The following is a 25,704-nucleotide window of genomic DNA, read 5'->3' as shown; positions in this document are numbered from 1 at the left end:
CTCTAAAGTATCTTTTTGAAAAGAAATTGATTCCCATAGTAATTTCTTCTTCCTTCTTGGAATTCATTTGTTGAATTTTTTCACCTCACATTCGTTAAGAAAGTAATTTGCTTTCAGATTCTGCCTTACCTAAATATCTATTTAAATGAATAAGCCACCTGGTTTTAAAATAGAGATTCAGTTTTCCAGGCCAAATAATCTTCTGAAAGTTCTTTTGGCTCTAGTTTTGAAGAGAATGAAAATAACACAGAAATTCAAGAGATCATGAAATTCAAATAAAATTACTTCACCTTCAGTAACGTTCCAAAAGACACACAAACAGGAGCTCTTACCAGTGGAATGAGCAGGCTGATGAGGCCTGTCAGAGGCTTGCTGAGCAGCAGCAGGTCTTCGGCAGCCTGAGTGTCCTTTCCTGAGCCAGCCTTCTGGGCCTGGAACAGGGAGAAGAGAAATGAAAGAGGGTCTCGGTGGTGTCAGCTTGGCTGAAGGAAACAGGACCACTCAGTCTGGCAGACACAAGGGGCTGAGGAAGCATTCTACCCCCGGTTCCCGAGGACGGAATACTTGACGGCCCCAGAAGAGATACTACGCTTCGTTATAACACAACAAAGAGTGTAGATATTGCCACTGCCGCCAGCTCAGGCCACAGAGGCTGGCCTGCACAGCACATAGATAAAGCAATCACAAGGCTGCTGCGGGAGAAACGATGGTGAGGTCCCATATACTGCAGTAGGGAAGCACTTTATCTTTGAGAAGGAGTCTGGCTCTGTCACCCAGGCTGCAGTGCAGCGGCACGATCTTGACTCACTGCAACCGCTGCCTCCTAGGTTCAAGCGATTCTCCTGCCTCAACCTCCCGAGTAGCTAAGATTACAGGCTCCTGCCACCACACCTCACTAGTTTTTGTATTTTTCGTAGAGATGAGGTTTCGCCATGTTGGCCAGGCTGGTCTCTAACTCCTGACCTCAGGCAATCCGCCCAACTCAGCCTCCCCAAGTGCTGGGATTACAGATGCGAGCCACTGTGCCCAGGCAGAAGCGCTTTATCTTAACAGCCATCCAGAGACCAGGTGCTGAAGAAAACTGAACTTTAGAGAAGCTAGGTAGTTTGTGTAACATTTCACAGATAATGGGTGACAGTGACAAGGCCAGAGGACCAAATCCAGGCTGACTCCAAGTCACAAATGCTAATCTCCCCTGAGCGCATTTACGCACATTACGATACACACCAGGTGCATTCTGCTATGCTTTTCCTCTCTATATGCACACATATGCTCAAATAACATCTAGAATATTCGTCCAATATAGTACCGCACGAAAAGGCTTCAAATATGGCTCTACATTCCTGCAGCTGTGTAGACTTAAATGGCAATGAGAATAAATGAGTGGTTTTTACATCCTGTGTCTTCTCCCAGGGGTTTTATAGAATTGTCTAATTCTGAAGGAGACTTCTATCACAGAGATGAATAATTTTACACTGAAGAAAGGAACTGAGTGTTTCTTTGCATTTGCTATAATGTGCACACATTCACACTCTTCCTCTCTGTTTCTACTTTGACTCAGAAGAAACAAAACCACTTTTCAATGATGACCTTGGCCAGAGCCAAGAGAGCAGGCTGCAGGCTGCCGTGTGCTGTCATTCACCTGGACCCCGGGGCCTTCTCAGAAATGCCTAGCTTCCTTCTGCACTTCTGGCCTCTGGACAGAATTTCAGTTGCCTCTTTGCTTTGCTTCAGAAGAACCTGAGTGAAAACCGGACACCTGTCTTTTAACACCCTGCACGTCTCAGCAGGTCAGGATGAGGGTAATCACTAGCTTGGAGCTTCCCTCTCCTCTCACTTCCCTGACTGACTTCATCGGAGACGGAGAATTTCCTTTCAGGAAACAATCGTGCAGCACCATCCCGGAGGCCCGAGCCTTCCTGAACGCTGGCCGTTGATCCCTTGCCCTCTGAAGTAGGATCTGACATGGAATATTAGCCTTTCCACATTACCACATTATCCCTCAGAGCGGACTGGTTTCCTCCTGGGAAAGATAAGGCCGTCCTGCAAATCAGCAATGAGGCAGCAGTGACGGGGAGGGCGCCTCCTTTCCAAACACACAGAAGCAAGCGAATGGGGCCACAGCACAAGAAACGCTGTGGGGCTTTTTCCACCAGGATGTCCCACGGTCCTCCAGATCCTCCAAGACCTACAGGTGGGTCACAGTCACAAAGAAACATCGACCCCACCCACCAGTATTCACGCGGCACCTCCTTACAATGTTGCCAAGAGTTCCAGAAGGAGAAAGCTACCGCTGTGCACAACAGAAGTGGCACAGAAGACAGGCGGCAGAAACTCCACCCTCCCCAGAGAAGTACTGCCCACAAAGGAGGCTCTGTGCAACACAGGACACCGACCTGGATGCGGCAGTGAGCACTGAAACCCCCAGAACCAAATGCAGATGCCCAGGCCTGCCTCGCCTCTCCGCCTCTCTCCAATTCTCCACCATCACCCTCCCTCGTGTCAGCTACTGACTCCTGGACAAGCAGCCCTCTGTGGGCAGCGTGCACGGGCCCGTGTCCCCGTCGTGACGCCATGACTGTCTGCTCCATCCAGGTCCTCTGCCCTGGCCTCTGGTCCCACTGAGCCCTTTCCAGAGCGCACTCCCTTCTGTCACTGCTGTGTGAACTCACCCCACTCCCAGCAAGCCCTCAGCTGTTACAGCCCAGGTGAGAGGGTGCTAGCCTGGGCTAGGGTGGCAGTGGCAGGGCTGAGAGAAGCAACCTGATGGGTTTGATATTTATGGTAAAATCTACATGATTTGGTGACAGAGTAGATGTGGGACATCAAAAAGAGGGAAATTTCAAGAATGCCTCCCAGGTTTCTGGCTTGCATGGCAGGGTGAGCGGGGCAGGGCTTGCTGGCAGGGAAATGGATTTGAGTTCAGCTTTGGTCTATGGGGCATACTGCGCAAGCTGCTAGGTATACAAGTGTTCATTTCACTGAAGAACTTCAGGTAGAAATATACATTTAATAGCCTTAAACATATAAAACTAAAGAAGCAGGCATTCCTTTGGAACCCGTCATCCTTTTAAACCATGAGATCCTAGAGAGTGGAGACTGAATCATATTCGTCTCTGCTTTGCGAACACGCACCGTGATGGTGTTTGGGGACACAGTGAGTGTTGAATGGATCCGAGCCACACCACTGACGGTGATGCTCCGGTGTGTGCTAAGAGCTGCTGGGGATGTAAGGCAGGAACTGGGCTGGGTGTGGTGGCTCATGCTTGTAATTCCAGCACTTTGGAAGGCCAGGGCAGGCCGCCTGTCAACTTCTGAGGCATATTTAACATTAAATGGCAATACAGCATTACCTAAAATGAGATTACAGAATACAGCTCACTTCTCAGTGTTTAAAAAAAAAAAAAAAGGCCAGGTATAATACCATTCTCTTACGTCTAACACTGCTACGCGAATCTAGTGCACAGAAGTAGGCACTCAACAGGGGTCTTCTAAATAAACACAGAGGCAAGGCATCTGTACAGAACAAGAGACAGTTAATTTCTCAAGTAGTTCCTGTCTTATTTATTTATTTGGAGATGGAGCCTCACTCTTGTCCAGGCTGGAATGCAGTGGCACGATCTCAGCTCATTGCAACCTCTGCCTCCTGGATTCAAGCAATTCTCCTGCCTCAGCCTCCTGAGTAGCTGGAATTACAGGTACCCACCACCAACATGGCTAATTTTTTGTATTTTTAGTAGAGACAGGGTTTCACCATGTTGGCCAGGCTGGTCTCAAATTCCAGACCTTGTGGTCTGCCTGCCTCAGCCTCCTAAAGTGCTGGGATTACAGGTGTCAGCCACCAGGCCAGGCCTTTATTTTTATTTTTTGAGATAGAGTCTCACTCTGTCACTCAGGCTGAAGTGTAGTGGCATGATCTTGGCTCACTGCAGCCTCTGCCTCCCAGGTTCAAGTGATTCTCCTGCCTCAGACCCCCGAGGCTTGCAGCCAGGACTACAGGCATGTACCACCATGCCTGGCTAATTATTTTTATTATTTTTTTATTTTTAGTAGAGACAAGATTTCACCATGTTGGCCAGGCTGATCTTGAACTCCTGACCTCAGATGATCTGCTCACCTGGGCCTCCCGAAGTGCTGGAATTGCCAAGCATGAGCCACCACGCCCAGCCCAGTTCCTGCCTTATGTCTCCAGCAGCTCTTAGCACACACTGGAGCATAACTGTCAATGGTGTGGCTTGGAGCAACCCAATCCAGCACTCTCTGTGCTCCCCAGACACCATCATGTTACACGTTCGCAATGCAAAGATGAACATGATTCAGTTCCCGCTCTCTAGGATCTCATGGTTCAACTAAAAGGATGACAAGCTCCACGTGACTGTGCTACGGCAGAATATGAAAACTGCTATAGTAGAGGCAGAAATCAAGTTTGGGTGAAGGAGGGAAGGATGATGTCACAACTGACTTGATCGCCTGGATGGTGGGTCTCCTAGAAGTCATGGAGTGCAGATATCTCACATGTGGCAGTTTCACGAGGGAAGGCACAGGAGTGCAAAGCACGGCATCCATTTACAAGATGGCAGTGCAACTGTCTGCTTGGGGTATGGGAGCACGGAGGTCAGGCAGGTGAGCTGGGAAGGTACGCTGGGGCTGGACTGCATAAAGCCTCGAAAGTCTTGGCAAGGAGTCGGAGAGTTATAGACAGTGAGGTGCCACTGAAGGTTTTCAAAGGAAAGGAGAAACTATGAGGACGACAGGCTGTGACAGAGAAATCTCAGCCACTTTCAAGAACCAGACAGAGGGTAGTTCATGGTGAAGGCCAACAAGGGGAAGGCCATGAAGGAGCCAAGTTGGATAATTATAAGACATGCTAAAAATAGACAGCCCCCCACCACGGATAGCCTTTATGTGTGCGTGAGACGAAGCAAGCCTCAGTAGCCTCATCACAGCCTGTCAACAACACTGACACATCCGCAAACTGACAGCAGCTTCATGGCCCTACTATCAGGCGGATGTAACAAGCCTCCCCACGCCACCTCAGAAAGGATAAACAAGGTCCAGATGGGAAAGTCAGGTGACCTGAATTATAATAATAAAGATTTGTCTTCCCCAGAAAAGCCCTCCGTAATCTCAACACTGGGTTCGGTCCCCTGTCCCATTATTCATTCTACAGCATCAAACACCTTTCAATTGCTGCATTTTCACACACGCAGTAAGTTGAAGACTTGCTTCGTTATTTGTAGGCTGACAGTCTTCCCTATTAAACTGCAAGCTTCCTGAGAACAAGCACGCTTTCTCTCTTGATTCCTGCTGAAATTACAGGAGCCTACGCTAGGCTCCTAAGTGCAAAGTAACTCGTGAGCCTGCTAGGAGTCAGTCAGTAAATATGAACCGAGTGCTGTTCCATGCACCAGGACACAGAAATGAGACATTCGGGACCCACAGGAGGCCCCTGTAAACAAGAAAGGAAGCACCTTTCTTCTTCTTGCGTTCATGATACAGAAAACACTTCCTGGCCACCTTCGCTGGGCCAGGTATATGTACACCACTTTATATTTCTATATAATTACATATATTTTATTCTCCCGTTGAAGTCTCACAGCCACCCTGCAGAGCAGTGATCACACCTACTTTGCAGATGAGGAAACTGACACTCAGGTGCAGTGACCTGCCCAAGGTCATACAGGGTGGGGAGTGGTAGAGTGGTGTGTCTGGGCTTTGAATCTAAGGCATTCCAGCCTGTATGGCCCACGTGTCCCCACCACACCAGTGAGTCTCAGGCACTTTGTCTCTGCCTCCGTATCTATCACACATAACATTCAGGGGTGAGCAGGGACCAGTTCTGAATCACAGGGAAGGTAGCATGTAGGGAATGAACTTCTGATGGAGACTCTGATACATGCCTGCCTCCGCTCCCCAGGACACACGCTTCCATCACACCACTCTCCTCCCTGGAAAGTGGTTTGTAAATCTAAGCATCATTATAATTTTAGACACTGGCCTCTCTCAATCCTTCTGCTGAAAGAAGCTGCTATCAGAAGTAGATAGAGGTTTTAAGTGCAGAAGAATCCCCAGTGTGATGGAAGGGGTGAGTTAGAGTTTTGGAAAGTACTTATGGCTCCGTGTTTCACGGCAGGTATGTCTTTGATTCACATTCCATTTCTTTTCCCAACTCCTTCAACTAATTCAGCCTCAAGGACTCCTCCTCCTTCATACTGACACCAGGTGCCACGAGATCAAAGTCGGTGGTCAAGGCCAAAGGCGACACATAGCAGATATTATGAGGGGTGATTTAGAGAGATGACGGCAGCAAAACGTACAGTGGTGTTGAAGACTGTGAAAACAGAAACAGCGGTCCACCAGGAAACTAGAAAGTCGGAAACAGAAAATTCAAAAACATCCCTGAATTACTACCTCATCTCTTGTAGTAAAAAAAAAAAGCATTTCTATTGTTCTGAACATTTTTAACTTCTGATCCTGTTTTTTTTTTCCTGGTCTACAACTTACAAGACAGTCTTTTACAGATTATTATCAGGCATCCCGCGAGAATAACTATCAACTACGTCTCAAAGAATTACAGAATCTACGACTATGGAAACTGAAATAAGGAACAGTGTTCTCTGAAGAGAAGCTTACCGGAAGAGATAGGAAAGGAGAAACACGCCATTTGGGATTATTTAAGTCCTTAACAATGCTTTACTGTTAATCTGGAATTATTACAAATGAGCAAATAAAAGCCGCTAGGTAATTCAAAGAGCATGGCTTTTTAATTAATCTACTGGCTTTACAGTTTGAGTTAAATACTTAGTAACTAACAATATTTGTTGAGGGGATCTTGGAATTGTTTATTAAATCATATGAGACAAGCTCAATACTTGACCAGCTTAACTGTGGATAAAAGCTATCATGCGTCGTAATGATGAGTAACAGAGGCTATCCAAGGCTCTGGGGATTTATTCTTGGCTCTGCCACCGTGACTTTGGCAAAGTATCAAAACAGTTTGGTTTCAACTTTAGCTTCTGCATGTATCCAGCCTAGGACGCTACCATCTGATATACATCTCTTGCAAATTGTATTGGGATTTTAAATATAACAATAAATTCACAGTGGCCGTGTCACTTTCACTCGATCTAAATATCAGCTGACTCAATTGGTTAGAGCATTAACTGAAACAGGCATAGGAAAGTACTCTATAAAACCACACCTGCTTCCTGCCTTAGAGCACGATGCTAAGTAAATACAGATTACAGTTTATGGCTAGTTGGCTTTTCCCATAGCCACTGAATACACCTCTATTCCTCAGAACCATCTCACAATTCCACGATCTCAGTCATAAGGGAAAGCAAGTGAGCTTATGAGTTACGTGAGTGTGTATATGTACCCACAAACACACATACACGAGGATGTACATAAACCCCCAGTCCATCATTCCTAGAAAGCTGACCTGCCCTGCAGAAGGGGAACTGGAGAGCCACATGGGGACATGAAAGGCTGCACACGGCTTGGCTAACCTAGGATGTGCCTAAGGGAAATGCTTTCCGTGGTCAGGAGTGCCTTCCCAACTAACGCTCGCTAAGTCTTTGCTTAGCGGGCCTCTCCTTCTTTCCCCGAAGATTCCAACCAGATTCTCTGTTCTTGACGTTGGTCACCCAAAGATGACTGTTCGGTAGACACTCTCCACAGAGTGATATGTTCTTTTAAATAAGTAAAAATACATTAAAAGAAGATAAAGAATAGAACGAAAGGGAAGCATGGCATGGCGTAGGGCTGCTCCAGACACAGGAACACAGATCTCTACCTGCAAAGCCAACCGCACAATCCCGGAGGTGTAGGTCAGCATGCTGTGCAAAATTTCCAGCAGGGAGAAGAGCAGTGCAGCTGCCATCTCGTTGTTCTTACTGTCCACATCTAAGCACAGCGTGGCAGTTTCAGTGAGCAGGTTACAGATGTGACTGACAAGTCCTGAGGGCAAAAAAGGGAAAGAAAAGAAAACCTCATCATAAAGCACAGAAACGTGTCCTATGAACCAAACGGAGAGGCGCCCTGGCTCTATGTTGAATAGACCCTAAGCGGTGCTTCAACTGTGCCAGGTCCACCGAGGAAAGCTGTTTAAAATGCAGGTTTCCAGGCCTCACTCCCAGGGAGTCTGCTAAGGCGCCGGGGATGGGGCTGAAGAAAATACTTGTTAGAGAAGTTCCCCACGTGATTTTGATGCAGAAGTTCCAAACCACAGCTTGAGAAACACCATCTTGCACGGGCAGGCTTCACAGGGTCTGAGGACTGACAGCAACTGTCCCCAGATTCTTGTTTGAAGGCAGTCTTCGGTGCGTGACCAAGACCACAGTGGACCCAGAGGTCTGGCCTATCAGTGGGTCTACTAGCAACTGGGTGGTTTCAACAATGCAGTTCAAAAATGTAAGATTCAGTATAATTTTAAGAAATTTGAAATTTAGAAATTACCAGGTGACATTCCTTTGTCTCTGCAACCCTCATATTAACAGTATGGCTGGCCTTTACCAATGTTTAGTTTGACATAGTCTGTTATAACAAATACATTTTCACATTTTGGGGGTGTTATTGTTTACATTTAAATTGACATTTTTATGCTATTGTATAGTGTTACCCTCTGAATTCACAAACATGAAATACAACAAAAGTGAAATTACAACATGAAATAATGTTATAAACTTAAATGATGAATGAGAACTTTGGCACCAGCAAAGCATCATAAATTCAAATGTTCCTTTAAAAAAAGTGAATTTTCAAAGATAAATATTTTATACGAGCAGATGGGGAAAAGCATGGTGAGGAAGTCTGATGTGTCTGATGTGTACTAAAAGCTGTATTTTATTGGACCCGCAATCTACTCGTCCCTAGTCCAGATCAACTGAATGGAAGCTCAGCTGCGCACAGCCACGTGGGTTTTGGTATCTGTTCCACACAGTGCACCTTGTCACTTCCAGCAGAGCAATCCAGTCTTCCTGACAACTGCAAAATTCTCATCAAATTATTATCAGACTACAAAAGTGAACTAATTTCGTCACTAAAGGCAGAGACACACCAAAAAGATAGACACATCATTCAAAGTTATACTCCCTGTGGCAAAAAAAAGGGTGTAAATCTCACACAACTGCTAAGACTCATAAAAACAAAAGCAAAACTGAGTTTCAAGGCTGAAAATAAACACACTTGAAAGTACAATGAATTACTGTCAAAATTTCCTTATAAATGACAAGGTCTGATAACCCACATCACCAATGGTACATAGTGCAGCAAAGCAATTATTACAGCATGTGCACTGCACCACCAGGCATTCTCCTCAGAGTCACAATGCATCACCCACGCAGGCTATGAATCAGCACTTGGCATCTGTGAGCCGTGGATAGAGCAGAAGGGCTTGAAAACATAGTATCTGCTAAACATATGCTACAAGAGAACAGGTTTTTCATTTGGGGTTCCTGATGACTTTGTGACATGTCACGCCGATGGTCAAAGGTAAAGGAGGTGAGGCCTGGTGGAGTCCAGCTCTGTGAGCAGCAGAGAAGGATATGGTTCTTTACGAAGCAGAGGTGGGCCCCAGAGCACCCGTCTCATCTACATAGTGCTTACTTCAGAGTAAACAGCTGGCAGGTGTCAATGTTCTTCCTGATCTTCCTTCAGTCTTCAAGGAAGGAGTGCAAAGAATGAATGCTATCAGATCCCTGCTGGGACAGAGAGTATTTCCAGTCTGCTGGGGAAAAACAAATGCCAAGCTCTGACTTTACGCACTGAAGCCACCAGCTCCCAAGGGAAGGTTCTCAGATAAGACTAGAAATGAAGTAGGAGATAAAAGTATTTCTCCACAACAGTGATAATGCTAGCAAAACCCACTGATATGATTTATAGGAAGCTGATCTCAGCCGTATTTTCAGTGTTCTTCATAGCCACAACTTTCACTTCGGGTCAAAATGCGTGTTTTTCATGTTTAAATTTTTTTATTAAAACAAGGAAAGTCATGAGACAGTTCAGTAAAATGAACCTTCATTACCCTTTTCAACTATATCAACATTTTGACTATTTTATCTGTCTTGAAGCATTTTAAAGTGAATACCAGACAACATCTTATCTCTCCTGTAAATACTTATGTATAACAGATACTCTTTTTTTTAAACTATAATACAATTGCCACTTTAAAAATTAATGTATTTCTAATATATTCCTCAACTGTCTCAAAACTACATTTTTTTTTTTTTTTTAATAAAGAGTTTGTCTAAATCAGGATGCAAACCAGCTCCATAAATTTCACCTGGTCACAGACCTTAAGTCTCCTCTAATTTCTAACAGTCCTTCCTCTACTCACATTTTTTATTCCATGTATTTGTTGGATAAATTAGAACAGTTTTCTTGTAGATTTTCTCATGGAATTGTTCCTATACCCCTAGATGTCCTATAAATTGGTAATTGCACCTAGAGATGTAATTCAGGTTCGATTCCTTTGGTAATAATACCTGTGGATGGATTCTTTGGATTTCCTGTTGCATCTTGTCTGGAAAGATAAACCATTTGTCTCAGTGAAGTTAAAACTGATCCATGGACTCAAGGGTTGTTATTTTGAAAAGGAAAAGCAAGATAAATGTGTATTATTTCCTGTCATTTACCGGTTTTCAGAACAACAATTTTGTAGTGTTAGCAACTACCACAGATAAGCAAGGTGGGAAGTGGGTAAGGTAGAGGAAGACGGATACTACCAAGGTCACTAAAGCATTCATTTTGTAGCATCATTGTGAACATAATGGATTTTTAAATAATATGTATTATGGGTTCCAATTGATTTCAATTATTATTCATGTGTATGCTCAACATGTCCTATTTTTGGCCACTAAGAGCCCCTTGAAAGTATCCTTGTTTCTGCTCTAGCAATGTGACTTGAGTTCATATTATAGAATTCCTGTCTCTGACTGGACATCAAACACTTCTCCAAGAAGCCTGGTTTGGCTCAATGAGAATTTGTACTTAGAGACCATGGTCTGAGCACTCGGGATGTTCACTGCTACTGAGTCACTGATTCAGTAAACGGAGATCTATCTCTTTAAGAAAAATGAGTTCAGGCAGATATTTCTAATGCCAGAGCGCAGAAACAGACCCACAATTACATGGTCAAGTGAATTTCAACGAGAAACTCTTCAGAGAAAAGAAATCCTTTTCACAAAAGGATAAGGAAAAGCTAAGTATCCAAATGGGGGGAAAAAGAGATACTTGACCACCACCTCACACAATACACAAAAACTAATTTCAGATGAACGGCAGATCTAAACATACAAGCTAAAACTATGCAGGTTCTAGGAGAAAATGTAAGAGAAGATCTTTGCAACTAGGAGGTAGGCAAGATTTCTTAAGATCCCAAAATATCTGGTCTTTAAAAAAATCGATGAGATCTCATTAAAAATTAAAGCTTTTGCAAATCAAAAGAAACTATTAAGAAATAAGAAAGCCAAAGGCCAGGTGAAAACACACACTCTTTCTTTCTGTACGTGTGTATATATATGTGTGTGTCCAAAAACCTATATCCAGAATACACAATTCCCACAACTCGTTAATAAAAAAAATCAAATTTTTTTAAAAAATGGGTAATATATGTGAACAGCCTGTTCACAAAAGATGTAACAGTCATTAAGTATATGAACAGTGTTCAGTATCACTATCATCAGGGAAATGCAGATTAAAATCACAATGGGATATCACCACACATACACATAAATAATTATCTAAAAAACCAACACCAAACATTAGCAACGATGCACAGCAAGCAGGACTCACATATATTACTGATAAAAAACCATTGGCATTTTTATTTTTAATAAATTTATATATACATTTACCATATTATCCAGAAATCCTACTCCAAGGTATTTATCCAAGTAAAATGAATACATATGTCCACATAAAGATTCAGCAGAGCCTTATTCAAAATAGCCCCAAACTATGGCCAGGTGTGGTGGCTCACACCTGTAATCCCAGCACTTTGGGAAGCCAAGGTGAGCTGATCACTTGAGGCCAGGAGCTCGAAACTGGCCTGGCCAACATGGTGAAACCTCATCTCTACTAAAAAGACAAAAAATTAGCTGGGCTTGGTGGCACACACCTGTAATCCCAGCTACTCAAGAGGCTGAGGCAGGAGAATTGCTTGTACCCCGGAGGCAGAGGTTATGGCCAAGATCCTGCCACTGCATTCCAGGGTGTGACTCTGTCACACATATAAAAAACAAAAAAAAAGCCCCAAATTAGAAAAAGCCCAGGTATCCATCAACAGGAGACTAAACAAATTGAGATATAATCATATAATGGAATATTACTCAGCAACTAAAAACCTCAAACACTGAACTTTACAAGAACATAGATGAATCTCAAAAAAATGCTGAGAGGAGAGATCCAAGATGGCTGATGATTAGCAGCTCGGGCACGTACCTCCCAGTGAAAGCGCAAAGAACGAGAGGACGCCACACTTTCAGACGAATATTGGTTGCTCACGGACTAGGAGATTCCCAGTGGAGGAGCTCCACGGGTCGCCAGGGCGACTCTTGTGGCCAGCGTGGCGGTTTTGCTGGTGCCTTAGCACGCCAGTTCTTGGTGCAGAGTCCGGAGATTCCCGGGCAGAAAAGCACCATCAATCTTAACACCGCTGTTTTGGACGGCTCAGTGGACTGCTCAGATTTCGGCGCAGGGAATCAACAAGTTGGACGTCAGAGACCCAGTTAGAAAGTCGGTAATTATAAAGACGACAGACGGACAAATATATAATGAAGGGAAGAAGCCAGCGTAAAAAGGTAGAGAATACTCAAAATCAGAATGCCTCTCCCTCTACAGGGGATCGCAATTCCTCATCAGTAACGGAACAAGGCTTAATAGATTACACGTGTGTTCCAATAACAGAAGCAGGTTTCAAAACGTGGGTGATAAGAAACTTCTGTGAATTAAAAGAACTTGTTCTAACCCAATGCAAAGAAACTAAGAACCTTGAAAAAAGGTTTGACGAACTGTTAACGAGAATGGACAATTTAGAGAAGAATATAAGTGAATTGATGGAGCTGAAAAACACAACACGAGAACTTCGCGAAGCATGCACAAGTTTAAACAGTCGAATTGATCAAGCAGAAGGAAGGATATCAGAAGTCGAGGACCAGCTCAGTGAAATGAAACGAGAAGACAAGATTGGAGAAAAAAGGATGAAAAGGAATGAGCAAAGTCTCCAGGAAATATGGGACTATGTGAAAAGACCTAATTTACGTTTGATAGGTATACCTGAATGTGACGAAGAGAATGAATCCAAGTTGGAAAATACTCTTCAGGATATCATTCAGGAAAATTTTCCCAACCTGGCAAGGCAGGGTAATATTCAACTCCAGGTAATACAGAGAACACCACAAAGATATTCTTCAAGAAGACCAACCCCAAGGCACATAATTGCCAGATTTATTAGGGTTGAAATGAAGGAGAAAATACTAAGGGCAGCCAGAGAGAAAGGTCAGGTTACCCATAAAGGGAAACCTATCAGACTTACAGCAGATTTCTCAGCAGAAACCCTACAAGCCAGAAAAGAGTGGGGACCAATATTTAACATCCTTAAAGAAAAGAACTTTCAACCCAGAATTTCCTATCCAGCCAAACTAAGCTTTATGAGCGAAGGAAAAATTAAATCTTTTGCAAACAAACAAGTACTTAGAGAGTTCACCACCACCAGGCCTGCTTTACAAGAGCTTCTGAAAGAAGCACTATACATATAAAGGAACAACCAATATCAGCCTTTCCAAAAATATATCAAAAAGCAAAGAACTTTAACACAATAAAAAATTTACATCAACTAATGGGCAAAACAGCCAGCTAGCGTCAAACGCCGGTATTAAACTTATATATATTTTAATTGGATAAAAAGCCAAAACCCATCGGTATGCTGCATCCGGGCCCATCTTACATGCAACAATACACAAAGATTCAGAGAGAAGGAGGAAGATTTACCAATCAAACAGAGAGTAAAAATAAACTAATAAACAAAAAGCAGGAGATGCAATTCTCGCCTCTGATAAAGTAGACTTTAAAGCAACAAAGATCAAAAGAGGCGAGGAATGACATTACATAATGGCAAAAGGATCAATGCAACAAGAAGAGCTAACGATTCTATAGATCAACGAGATAGAAAATTAACAAGGATATTCAGAACTTGAACTCAGACCCGGAACAAGTAAACTTAATAAACATTTATAGAACTCTCCACTTCAAATACACAAAACATACATTACCACCTCACACCTATTCCAAAGGTGACTATATAATTGGAAGTAAATCACTCCTCAGTAATCGCATAGCATTTCATAGGTTTAAATGAAATATTGGTTGGCTGTTTGTTTGTTATCTTCTTCCCTTATTCCTTCCTGACTACATCATTAAGTATAATTATCAGTATAAAAGAGGTTTTCAATACCCATTACTAAATTGCATTCTAGCCTGGGCAAGAAAGCAATACTCCCATTCTCTCTCCCTCTTTCTTTTCCTTCTCTCTCCTCCCCATTCTCTCTCTCTCTCTCTCTCTCTTCCTTTTTCCTCCTTCCTACTCTCTCTCTTTCTCTTTAAAAAAAAAAAATGCTGAGATAAATTCCAAAAATTAAAGAATTCTATGAAGTAAGTTGTCTGAACACATTTATTTAAGGTTCTAAAGAAAAGCTGTCTCTATTGATTGTGATCAGAAGTTATTTCTAGGAGAGGGGAAGATGGAATTTTCTAGGGTGACAGAAATGGTCTATACTTTGATGGGGTGTTGGTTACAGCAGCGCATGCATTTTCAAAACAAATATAAGATTTGTACCTTTTACTGAATATAAAATATACTTATATTAGAAAATGCAGAGCTAGGAGTTCACATCCTTCGTAGGGACATGGATGAACCTGGAAAACATCATTCTCAGCAAGCTGACACAAGAACACAAAATCAAACACCACATGTTCTCACTCATAGGCGGGTGTTGAACAAGGAGAACACATGGACACAGGGAGGGGAGCACTATACACGGGGGTCTGTTGGGGGGAGGGGGGATAGTGGGGGGGTGGGGAATTGGGGAGGGATAGCATGGGGAGAAATGCCAGATATAGGTGAAGGGGAGGGAGGCAGCAAATCATACTGCCAGGTGTGCACCTGTGCAACAACCTTGCATGTTCTTCACATGTACCCCAAAACCTAAAATGCAATAAAAAAAAAAAAAAAAAAAAAAAAAAAAAAAAAAGAAAATGCAGAGCTAAGAAAAAACAGGTTGAGACAAACTAGAGGAACGCTTGAGGAAGATAAATAAAACAGTCTGTGCTGTTAATAGAATTTACTGAGCATTTGCTCTGTTCCTGGCGCTATATTCTCACTGGAAGAAATGGGGGAGTGAGTTTCCAGGTAATTTTAGGTTAACTTTTAAGATACACTGAATTTGATGGAACAAAGGGGCATCCAGCCAATGTCCAAGGAGATTAAGCCCTGAAAACAGTTAAAACTGGAAGACTAAAAAAAAAAAAAACCTGGAAGAAAAGACGCAAAATACGATCCGAGAGAACAGAAAATCTCCCAAAGGATGTCAGCTTTAGAGAGAAACAGAGTCAAAGACTTGAGGTTGAATAAGTCCCAGAGAGGGGCAAGGATTTACGAAGGAAATAAAGGCAAAGGTGCTAATATAATAGAGTAGGAATCATGACAATATGAAGTAATGGATATCAAGGAATAACTGGAATTAAAAAGAAAATGGGTATCAGGAACGCTTCGTTGGATGTCTTCAAAATGGAAGAACAGGTCGTCTTAGGCTTCACCATGCTCCACAGAAAGTTCTATCAACAACTATCCACAGATATGAACACTTTGGTAAAATCCTCCAGAACTGAGGTCACCTGTGTGGTTTATGGAACTTTTCCACATGAAAAGGGTAGGAGAAAGGGACTTATTTTGGCTATGCCACCCTTCCTCCTCCCAGAGGTTAGCACAGTGCCACAGAGAGAGGATTCTCCAGGGACTAGGGTTTCTACAGAGGAAAAAGAAAACCAGAGGTGGACAACCATCTTCCTTAGCATTGTGTGACCCTTTCCAGAAAGCCCACTCCTATCTTACCTCACAGGGAACACAGGAGAAAGTGGTACCACTAGACCAACTGGGATTAGGCAGAAGCAAAGAAAAGAGGTGGAGTTCAAAGCAAACAGGACATAGATACGGTGTTAGCTTTGTGTACCTGTCAGCACAGCAGTGCCCAGTTAATAGCCTATCCGACTTGAAAAGCTGAGCCAGTCATTCCAGAAGTGATCCAAAGTTCTACCTAGCTTAAATCCCTACACAGCCAGTCTCCAGGACCAGCATCATACCTTGCCCCAAAGCCTTGCATCCAGGGAGAAAGGCATCACAGCGAATCCACAAAGAGCAGAGGCTCTGACACACCCAGGAGTTTAAACAGCACTCAGTCCAGCTTCAAGGCTCACCTCAAGAGCCTGCCTGGACAGAGAGACAAAACTCAACTGTGCATTTCTAATGAACATAGCAGCTGCTCCCATCCATTCCAAACGGCATCCTGATCACAGCTTTTCCTGCAACCCTGTTCAACTGCTGAACTCAAATAGTAAAACTACCCAGAGAATATACCCTCGTGGCCCAGCCCAATCACGAGCCACTGTATTGCCAGAGATCAACAAGCTGTTCTCACTGGATAGAAAAGCCCAGCCAACTGCCTCATCGAAATTGAAAGCAAAGGCAGTGGCCCAGACATCTAGAGAGCCCAAAACAAACTCTGCCTGCCCATGGCCATTAAAGTTGGCCTATCTACAATAAAAGCTAAATGAAATAGTAAAGGTCTTTCCCTGCCAAACAAACAAAACACCTTAAAAACCTAAAAACATGGCTATCTCCTCAACTGCACAAATACCAATGCAAGAACAAGAATAACAAAGAACCAGGAAATCATAATATCCCCAAAAGAAAATAACAAAGCTCCAACAATACAATCTAAAGAAAGGGTCAAATTTTATAAACAGAAATACTAGAGACAATACTAAACTGAAAAGTGTAAACAAAAAGCTTCAATATTAGTCTCCCTCAAACTGATGAATCAGTAAACTCGAAGATAAAACATCTGAAATTATCCAACCAGAACTGCAAATAAATAAATAAGAGTGAATAAAGCCTACAGGGAGTATAGAATATCATTAAGAGACCTAACCTATGCATAAGAGGAATTCAAGAAGGAATAAAAGAGACAAAAATCCAGAAAGCACTTTTAAAGGAAATAATGGCTGAAAACTTTTTTAAATTTAGGGGTAGATGCCAACCTTCAGGTATAGGAAGCACAGAGGTCTCCAATCAAAGTAAACCTAAAGAAGAGTTTACCAGGACACATAATCAAATTATGAAAACTCAAAGATGAAGAAAAAATGCAGAGAGCAACAATAAACATTACATCCAAGGGAGTTGCAATACAACTCTCAGCAGAGAGGGCGATGATTTATTCCAAGTGCTGAAGGAAAAAATGCTGTCAAACAAGAATACTTTACCCAACAAAGCTGCCTTTCCAAAATAAGAGAGAAAAACTTCCCAGACAAACAAATGCTAAAGGAATTCACTGCTACTAGATCTGCCTTACCTGACTGGCTACAGGGAGTTGTTTAAGTTAGAACAAAAAAAACAACTAATTAATAACATAAAACACACAAAAATCACAAAACTCAATGGTATAAGTAATACAAAGCCATATTCAGGATACTTTAGAACTCTAATGGTGGCACATAAAGCAGTTTACTCCTAGTATGAGGGTTCCAGGGAAAAAATTAATAATAACTATAGCTAAAATAAATTGTTAAGAAATGCATATTATAAAATGCTGTAAATTCTAGTATCAAAAACGACATGGGGGCAATAAAAGTGTAAAGTTAAGAGATTATTGGCTTGAAACAGACTGCTATAAGATGTTCTATGTAAGCCTCATGGTAATCACAAAATAAAAATAGATATAGACACACAAAACAAAAATAGAAAAGACTGAAAGCGTATCACTATAGAAAACCATCAAACTGCAGAGGAAGGCGAGAGAGGAAGAAAGAAACAAAACAACTAATAAAATGACAGAAGGCCTTACCTATCAATAATTACCTTGAATATAAGTCAATTAAGTTCTCCAACAAAAAGACACAGAGTAACAGAATGATTTAAACAAACAGACAAAAAACAAAACAAAAACCAAAAGACAAGACCCAACTATAAGCTGCCTATAAGATACTCACCTCACTTTTAAGGACACATACAAACTGAAACTAAGAAAGTGGAAAAAGATATTTCATGCAAAGGGAAACCAAAAGAGGGCAGGGATACTTATATTTATATAAAACAAAACAGATTTTAAACCAAAATTACAGAAAGAAACAATGAAAAATGTCATATAATAATAAAAGGGTCAATTCAATGAGAATATAACAACTGTAAACATATATGCACCCAAGATCAGAGCACCTAAATATATAAAGCAAATACTAAAAGATCTAAAGGGAGAAATAGACTGCAATATAAGAATAGTATGGGACTTATCCAACTTACAGCAATGGACAAATTATCCAGACAGAAAATTAATAAGAAAACACAGGACTTGAACAACACATTAGAATGAACTAACAGACACATGCGGAACATTCCACCCAACAACAACAAAATATACATTCTTCTCAAGCACACATGGAACATTCTTCAGGATAGATTACATGTGAGAAAAAGTCTTGACAAGTCTTCATCAGTATTCACAAATTTAAGAAGACTGACATAATAGCAAGTACCTTTACCAACTAGAAAGATATGACACTGAAAAATCAACAACAGGAGTAATTTTGGAAAATTGACAAATACATGAAAAACAACACATTCCTGAACAACCAATAAGTTAATGTATAAATTAAACATAATTTTTTTAAAAAATTGAGACAAATAAAAATGGAGATAAAAAATGCTAAAACTTTTGGGATACAGCAAAAACAGTTCTACAAAAAAAGTTTATTGCAATAAGTGCCTATTTCAAGAAAGATCTCAAATCAAAAAACTTAATATTATGCCTCAAAAAATAAAAGAACAACCTAAGTTCAATTTTAGCAGAAAAATATCAGCAGAAAACAATGAAACAAAACTAGAAAAGCAGTATTATGTAAACTAAAACTTGTGGGGTTTTTTTGAAAAAATAAAAATAAAAATTGAGAAACCTTTAGCTAGACTAAGCAAAAAAGAGATGACTCAAATAAATAAAAAATGAAAGACATTAAACAGAAATATAAAGAAATCATAAAAGACTTCTATACACAATTAAATGCCAAAAAATTGAATAACTGAGAAGAAAGAATGTATTCCTAAACACATATAACCTATTAAGACTAAATAATGAAGAAAAAAAAATTTGGGCCAGGCATGGTGGCTCATGCCTGTAATCCCAGCACTTTGGGAGGCAAAGGTAGGCGGATCACCTGAGATCAAGAGTTCTAGACCAGCCTGGCCGACATGATAAAACCCTATCTCTAATAAAAATATAAAAATTTACCAGGTCTGGTGGTGCATGCCTGTAATACCAGCTACTGTGGAGGCTGAAGCAAGAGAATCACTTGAACCCAGGAAGCAGAGGTTGCAATGATCAGCGATCACACCACTGTACTCCAGTCTAAGTGACAGAGTGAGACTCTGTCAAAAAAAAAAAAAAATGAACAGATCAAAAGAAGATGGAATAAATAATAAAAAGTCTTTTGTCAAAGAAAAGCCCAGGACCTAATAATATTAGGCTTCAGTGTTGAATTCTATCAGACTTTTAAAGAAAACCTAATACAAATCCTTCACAAACTCTTCCAAAAAATAAAAGAGGAAATGATACTTCCAATTATGAGCCGACATTACCCTCATACCAAAGCCAGACAAGGATATCACAAGAATAGAAACTCACAGGCAAATGTCTTTGATAAACACAGATGTAAAAATACTCAATAAAATACTAATAAACTGAATTCAATAATACATTAAAAGAATCATTCACTATGAGATTTGTCTCTGGCATGCAAGGATGGTTCAATATATGCAAATCAATAAATATATCAAATAAGAATGAAGGAAAAAAATTATATAATCAACAGATGCATAGAAATAATTTTACATCCTTTGCCTACTTTTTGATGAGGTTGTTTTTTTCTTGTAAGTTAGTTTAAGTTCTTTGCAGGCTGAACATTAGCCCTTTGTCAGATGCGTAGATTGCAAAAATTTTTTCCCATTTTGTTGGTTGCTGGTTCACTCTAATGATAGTTTCCTTTGTTGTGCAGAAGGTCTTAATTACATTCCAGAAGACATTTATGCAGCCAACAAACATATGAAAAAATGCTCATCATCACTGGTCATCAGAGAAATGCAAATCAAAACCACATTGAGACACCATCTCATGCTAATTAGAATGGTGATCATTAAAAAATCTGGAGACAACAGATGCTGGAGAGGATGTGGAGAAATAGGAATGCTTTAACACTGTTGGTGGGAGTGCAAATTAGTTCAACCATTGTGGAGGACAGTGTGGCAATTCCTCAACAATATAGAACTAGAAATACCATTTGACCCAGCAATCTCGTCACTAGGTATATACCCAAAGGATCATTCTATTATAAAGACACATGCACATGTATGTTCACTGTGGCACTGTTTACAATAGCAAAGACTTGGAACCAACCCAAATGCCCATCAGTGATAGACTGGATAAAGAAAATGTGGCACATATACACCATGGAATACTATGCAGCCATAAAAAGGGATGAGTTCATATCCTTTGCAGGGACATGGATGAAGCTGGAAACCATCAATCTCATCAAACTGACACAAGAACAGAAAACCAAACACCACATGTTCTCAGTCATAAGTGGTTGCTGAATGATGAGAACACATGGACACAGGGAGGGGAACATCACACATCAGGGCCTATTGCAGGGTGGGGGAGCTAGGGTGTGGGGGGGGGGGTTAGGGAAGGATAACGTTTGGAGAAATACCTAATGTAGATGACGGGGTGATGGATGCAGCAAACCACCATGGCATGTGTATACCTATGTAACAATCCTGCACGATCTGCACATGTACCCCAGAACTTAAAGTATAATAAAAAATAAAAATTTTAAAAAATAATTTGACAAAATTGAACATCTTTTCATGATTAAAAACTCTCAACAAATCAATGTACCTCAACACAATAAAGGACATAGATGATAAGCACAGCTAGCATTATATTCAACAATGAAAAAATGAAACATTTTCCTCTAACATCCAGAAGAACACAAGGATGTCTACTCTTGCCACTTATATTGAACACAGTATTAGAAGACCTTACCAGAGTAATTAGGCAAAAGAAAAAAAAAGCATCCAAATAAAAAAGGAAGAAATGGAATTGTTGCTGTTTGTCAACAATATAATCTTGCATATGGAAAACCCTAAAGATTCTACCACAAAATTGCTAGAAGTAATAAATATAGTCCAGGCACAGTGGCACACACCTGTAATCCCAACAATTTGGGAGGCCAAGGTGGGGGAATCATTTGAGGTCAGGAGTTCAAGAACAGCCTGTCCAACACAGTGAAACCCCGTTTCTACTAAAAATATAAAAATTAGCCAGGTGTGACGGTGGTGCCTGTAATCCCAGCTACGTAGGAGGCCGAGGTAAAAGAATCGCTTGAACCAGATAGGTGGAGGTTGCAGTGAGCTAAGATTGTGCCACTGAACTCCAGGCTGAGCAACAGAGTGAGATTCTGTTCCAACAAAAAAAAAAAAAAAGAAAGAAAAGAAAAGAAAACCTAACACAGGGATATTTATTTAAAAAAAAAAGTTGCAGGATACAAAATCAACACAAAAAAAGCAGTAGTGTTTCTATATACTAACAACAAACTTCCTAAAAAAAATAAATTTTAAAAAATGTCATTTAATATAGTTGTAAAAAATACTCGGAAATAAATTTAAGGTAGTCAAAGAACTGTACCTGGAAAACTATAGAAAATTAAAAAGAAATGAACAAAGACATGAATAAACAGAAAATTGTCCCATGTTCATGGATTGGAGGAATTGATATTGTTAAAATATCCATTCTGCCTAAAGCAATCAACAGATTCAATACAGCAATCCCTAATAAAATTTCAAAGGCATTCTTCATAAAAGCAGTCAAAACAACTGTAAAATTCAAATGGAACCACAAAATAAATTCATATGGAGCCCCTAAATGGCCAAGGCAATATTAAACAAAAAGAACAAAGCTGGAGATGTCACACTTCCTAATCTTCTTTTTTTGAGACGGATTCTCACACTGTCACCCAGGCTGTAGGGCAGTAACGCGATCTCAGCTCACTACAATCTCCACTTCCTGGGTTCAGGCAATTCTCCTGTCTCAGCCTCCCGAGTAGCTGGTACTACAGGTGTGCACCACCATACCTAGCTAATGTCTTTTTTTTGTATTTTTAGTAGAGACAGGGTTTCACCATGTTGACCAGGATGGTTTCGAGCTCTTGACCTAGTGATCCACCTGCCTCGGCCTCCCAAAGTGCTGGGATTACAGACGTGACCCACCATGTCTGGCCCCACACTTCCTAATTTTAAAATATACTACAAAGCAATAGTAACTTAAAAAGCATGGTACTGGTCTAAAAATAGAATAGACAGGCACTGGCAAGATGGCCGAATAGGAACAGCTCTGGTCTGCAGCTCCAAGTGAGATTGACACAGAAGGTGGGTGATTTCTGCGTTTCAAACTGAGGTACCTGGTTCATCTCACTGGGACAGGTTGGACAGTGGGTACAGCCTACGGAAGGCAAGCCAAAGCAGGATGGGGCATTGCCTCACCCAGGAAGCGCAAGGGGTCAGGGGTTTCTCTCCCCTAGCCAAGGAAAGCTGTGAGAGACTGTACCAGGGAGAAAGGTGCATTCCGGCCCAGACACTGCACTTTTCCCACAGTCTTCAGAACTGGCAGACTAGGAAATTCCCTCTGTAGCCTCCACCACCAGGGCCCTGGGTTTCAAGTACAAAAGTGGGTGGCTGTTTGGGCAGACACCAAGCTAGCAGCAGGAGGTTTTTTTTTTTTTCCCATACCCCAGTGGCACCTGAATTGCCAGCAAGAAAGAACCCTTCACTTAAGGGGGCTGAAGCCAGGGAGCCAAGTGGTCTGGCTTGGTGGGGTGTCGCACCGCCATGGAGCCCAGCAAGCTAAGATGCACTGATTTGAAATTCTCACTACCAGGACAGCAGTCTGAGGTAGACCTGGGACACTCGAGCTTGGTGGGGGGAGGGGTGTCTGCCATTGCTGAGGCTTGAGTAGGCAGTTTTACCCACAGAGTGTAAACAAAGCTGCTGGGAAGTTCGAACTGGGCAGAGCCCACTGCGGCTCAGCAAGGCTGTTGCAGCCAGAGTGCCTGTCTAGATTCCTCCTCTCTGGGCAGGGCATCACTGAAAAAGAAGGCAGCAGCCCCAGTCAAGGACTTACAGATAAAATGCCCATCTCTCAGAGAAAGAGCACCTGGGGGAAGGGATGGCTGTGGGCACAGCTTCAGCAGATATGAACATCCCTGCCTGACAGCTCTCAAGGCAGCAGCTGATCTCCCAGCACAACGTTTGAGCTCTGATAAGGGGCAGATCGCCACCTCAAGTGGGTTCCTGAAACCTATGTATCCTGATTAGGAGACACCTCCCGGTAGGGGCCAACAGACATACAGGAGAGCTCTGGCTGGCATCTGTCCAGTTCCCCTCTGGGACAAAGATTCCAGAGAAAGGAACAGGCAGCAATCTTTGCTGTTCTGCAGCCTCTACTGGTGATTACCAGGCAACCAGGGTTTGCAGCAGACCTCCAGCAAATTCCAGCACACCTGTAGTAGAGGGGCCTGATGGTTAGAAGGAAAACTAACAAACAGAAACAAATAATACCAATATCAACAAAAAGGATGTCCACTCTAAGACCCCATCCAAAGGTCACCAACATCAAAGACCAAAGGCAGATAAATCCATGAAGATGGGGAGAAACCAGCACAAAAGGGCTGAAAATTTCAAAAACAAGAATGCTTCTTCTCCTCCAAAGGAACACAACTCCTAGCCAGTAAGGGAACAAAACTGAACAGAGAATGAGTTTGACTAATTGACAGAAGTAGGCTTCAGAAGGGGGTAATAACAAACTCCTCCGAGCTAAAGGAGCATGTTCTAACGCAATGCAAGGAAGTTAAGAAACTTAAAAAGGTTAGATGAAATACTATCTAGAATAACCACTTTACAGAGGAACATAAAAGACCTAATGGAGCTGAAAGACACAACACGAGAACTTCATGAAGCATACACAAGTATCAATAGCCAATCAATCAAGCAAAAGAAAGGTTATCAGAGAATGAAGATCAACTCAATGAAATAAAGCGAGAACATAAGATTAAAGAAAAAACAGTAAAAAGGAAGGAACAATGCCTCCAAGAAATATGGGACCATGTGTAAAGGTCAAAACTACCTTTGATTGGTGTACCTGAAAGTGATGGGGAGAATGGAACCAAGTTGACACTCTTCAGAATATTATCCAGGAGAACTTCCCCAACCTGGCAAAGCAGGCCAACATTCAAATTCAGAAAATACAGAGAACACCACAAGATATTCCTCAAGAGGAGCAACCCCAAGACACATAATCGTCAGATTCACCAAGGTTTAAACAAAGGAAAAAGTGTTAAGGGCAACCAGAGAGAAAAGTCAGGTTACCCACAAGGGAAGCCCATCAGACTAAAAGCAGATCTCTCAGCAGAAACCCTACAAGCCAGAAGAGACTAGGGGCCAATATTCAACATCCTTAAAGAAAAGAATTTTCAACCCAGAATTTCTTATCCAGCCAAACAAATCTTCATAAGAGAAGGAGAAATAAAATCCTTTCCAGACAAGCAACTGCTGAAGGAATTTGTCACCACCAGGCCTGCCTTACCAGAGTTCCTGAGGAAAGCACTAAACATGGAAAAGAACAACCAGTATCAGCCACTGCAAAAACATACCAAATTGTAATGATCATCGACATTACGAAGAAACTGCATCAACTAAAGGGCAAAATAACCAGCTAGCATCATAATGACAGGATCAAATTCACATATAACAATATTAACCCTAAATGTAAATGGGTTAAATGCTCCAATTAAAAGACACAGACTGGCAAATTGGATAAAGAGTCAAGACCCATCTGTGTGCTGTATTTAGGAGACCCATCTTGCATGCAAAGACACACATAGGCTCAAAATAAAGGGATGGAGGAAGATTTACCAAGCAAATGGAAAGCAGAAATAGCAGGGGTTGCAATCCTAGTCTCCAGTAAAACAGACTTTAAACTAACAAAGATCAAAAGAGACAAAGAAAGCCATTACATAATGGTAAAGGGATCAATGCAACAAGAAGAGCTAACTATCCTAAATATATATGCACTCAATACAGGAACACCCAAATTCATAAAGCAAGTTCTTAGAGACCTACAAAGAGACTTAGACTCCCATACAATAATACTGGGAGACTTTAACATCCCACTGTCAATATTAGACAGATCAATGAGACAGAAAATTAACAAGGATGTTCAGGACTTGCACTCAGCTCTGGACCAAGCAGACCTAACAGACATCTACAGAACTCTCCACCCCAAATCAATAGAATATACATTATTCTCAGCACCACATCACAATTACTCTCAA

General features: G+C 41.6%; 1 protein-coding gene across 1 annotated transcript in view; it reads right to left on the bottom strand.

The window, feature by feature from the left end:
• ULK4 (unc-51 like kinase 4) overlaps nucleotides 1-25,704 on the bottom strand; it is a 660,641-nt gene that overhangs the window by 191,475 nt on the left and 443,462 nt on the right. The window contains exons 33-34 of the mRNA XM_064360107.1: nucleotides 7,796-7,959; nucleotides 333-431 (exon numbers count right to left, since the gene is read on the bottom strand). Of these exons, the coding sequence (XP_064216177.1) occupies nucleotides 333-431; nucleotides 7,796-7,959 (263 nt within the window). The remainder of the gene's footprint in view (nucleotides 1-332; nucleotides 432-7,795; nucleotides 7,960-25,704) is intronic.

Source organism: Aotus nancymaae, unplaced genomic scaffold, assembly GCF_030222135.1.
Source record: "Aotus nancymaae isolate 86718 unplaced genomic scaffold, 86718_ANA_hifiasm-v0.15.2.pri h1tg000038l, whole genome shotgun sequence".
In the NCBI taxonomy this organism is placed as follows: domain Eukaryota; kingdom Metazoa; phylum Chordata; class Mammalia; order Primates; family Aotidae; genus Aotus; species Aotus nancymaae.
Note: the sequence above shows the minus strand (reverse complement) of the source record. Positions and strands in the feature narration are given on the sequence as shown.